At 27.2% G+C, this 1,995-nt stretch overlaps 1 protein-coding gene across 1 annotated transcript; it reads right to left on the reverse strand.

Annotated features, from left to right (window-relative positions):
* Positions 1-753: 753 nt before the first annotated feature.
* On the reverse strand, positions 754-1,802 carry LOAG_15053 (hypothetical protein; the record flags this gene model as incomplete). The annotated part of the gene is made up of 3 exons (XM_020448888.1): positions 1,646-1,802; positions 1,319-1,492; positions 754-847 (listed from the first exon to the last, which is right to left on the reverse strand). Coding segments are annotated over exons 1-3 (381 nt in total), but the record flags the coding sequence as incomplete, so codon positions are not given.
* Between the last annotated feature and the right edge of the window lie 193 nt (positions 1,803-1,995).

Here is a 1,995-nt window from a genome sequence, read left to right on the forward strand (position 1 = left end):
TTTTTTTTTTTTTTTCATTTTGTCTTTTTGTTTCCATTGAAATGAATTGTTGTGAATAATCAAACTACAACCTTTATTATAGCCAATATTAAAATGTTACCTTTTTTTTATTTGTATGAATGATAACTGATAAATATATTTCCATGCATGATTATTACAATAAAAGATATTACAATTACTATAGGAAATATCACTGTAATGGGATCATGATTATCAAAAAAAATACCATGATTATTATGGGAAGTGTTATGATTATTATAGGAAATATCATGATTATTGTAGGGAATGCTGTGTTTACTATAGGAAATATCACTGTAATGGGATCGTGATTATCAACGAAAATATTATGATTATTATGGGGAGTGTCATGATTATTATAGGAAATATCATGATTACTACAGGAGATGCCATGTTTTGAGAATATGGTGATCATTTCACTGATAATCAATGGATTCAAAGTGCTGTTATGCATCAACTATAAGGTCACATTATTTCTGCTTTTTTCTCATCTCCTTCTTTTCCCGCTCTTCTATCTCCCGAAACAATCTAAAATGATCGGATTTGCCTTTTATCTCCTGAGACTATTTGAAGTGATTGAATTTGTAACAGTTCAAAGCATTCTGAATGAATATTTAATGAAATCAATTGTAGGAAATACGCATATTTACACATATAATTGATTTTAGGTTTTATCAAAGTATGAAATACTTGGAATTTTCTTCAAATATTCAATAAAGAGCAATGATCAGATACTTTCTTGTTCAACCATAAACTGGAACCGGATAACTTGATGTTATGCCGTAAATGTTTGTCTTTTCCGGTTTTTGTACTATGAGTGTATGAATGCCTGCAAGAATTTCATTTCTTATTAATTAATTTTAACTAATTAGCAAAAATTTTGTATCATATAATTAAATTCATAAAAAAAAGACGACGGAAAACGACAGAAAGTAATTTTTTTTTATTGCGAATTAAAAAAAAAAACTTAATGGATGCTGAAAACAAATTAATTACTCCGATGTTTTCAATCATAATTTTGGAAATTTATTTTAAAAGTTTCATAATTCAAATTTTCACCATCAATTAATTTTGGATGATTTACAATTTAATCTAAAAATTGTACTAAAATGTGAGAATAGAATGAGAAAGGAGGAAAATTCCAGGATTCTCATGATTTGAAAAAGCACGAGAAAAAAAAAAAAGAAGCAAGGAATAGGACAAGAAATGAAAAGGGTTGTTGATGTTAAATTTGTTACATCACAAATTATATATTTAATTAATTAAATAGTTTACATTTACCAACAGAAAAAGTTGTTACTTGATAACAATTGGTGAGTGCGAAACAGTCATACAAAGCAAATGGGGTACTGTAAAGAAATCTGTGTCAAACCGAATGTTTACAGTACCGCTTGCATACAGTAACGTTGTCACCTTTCCGATTAAATTATTCGATGATGCCAAACTTATGCTTGTGTCGAATTTTGTTGATATACTGCATGAAATGAAGAGAAAAAAAAACAGGATTATTAGAGAAGAATAAAAATTGGAAACTTTTTTTTAATCTGTTAACAAATTATAAAATAAACTAAAAAAAATAGAATTTCAAATTTTTTTGATAATAATTTAATAATAATTGATAACATACGTAGAATTAATTCTCATCTTGGCATCCTTATTCCATAAGCTTATTGCTGCAGAACCATGCAAATCAATTGCCATCGTACCCATAATATCAATTGTTATCGATAATCCACTCATCAATGGTACATAGCCATAATATTGTCGGTAAATTAGACTCTTCTATAAGCAATAATTAATTTTATATTATTTAACTTATTGTAAATTAGTTTAAATACATTTCATTCTGATATTTGAATTTGATGCTCAGTTTTTAATTGAGTTAAAATCCGTGCAAAATCTAATCAAATTAAAATAGGAAGGGAGAGAGAGAGAGAGAGAGAGAGAGAGAAAGATAGGAAAAGGTAATATAGATAT

Source organism: Loa loa (assembly GCF_000183805.2).
Source record: "Loa loa unplaced genomic scaffold supercont3.666, whole genome shotgun sequence".
NCBI lineage: Eukaryota > Metazoa > Nematoda > Chromadorea > Rhabditida > Onchocercidae > Loa > Loa loa.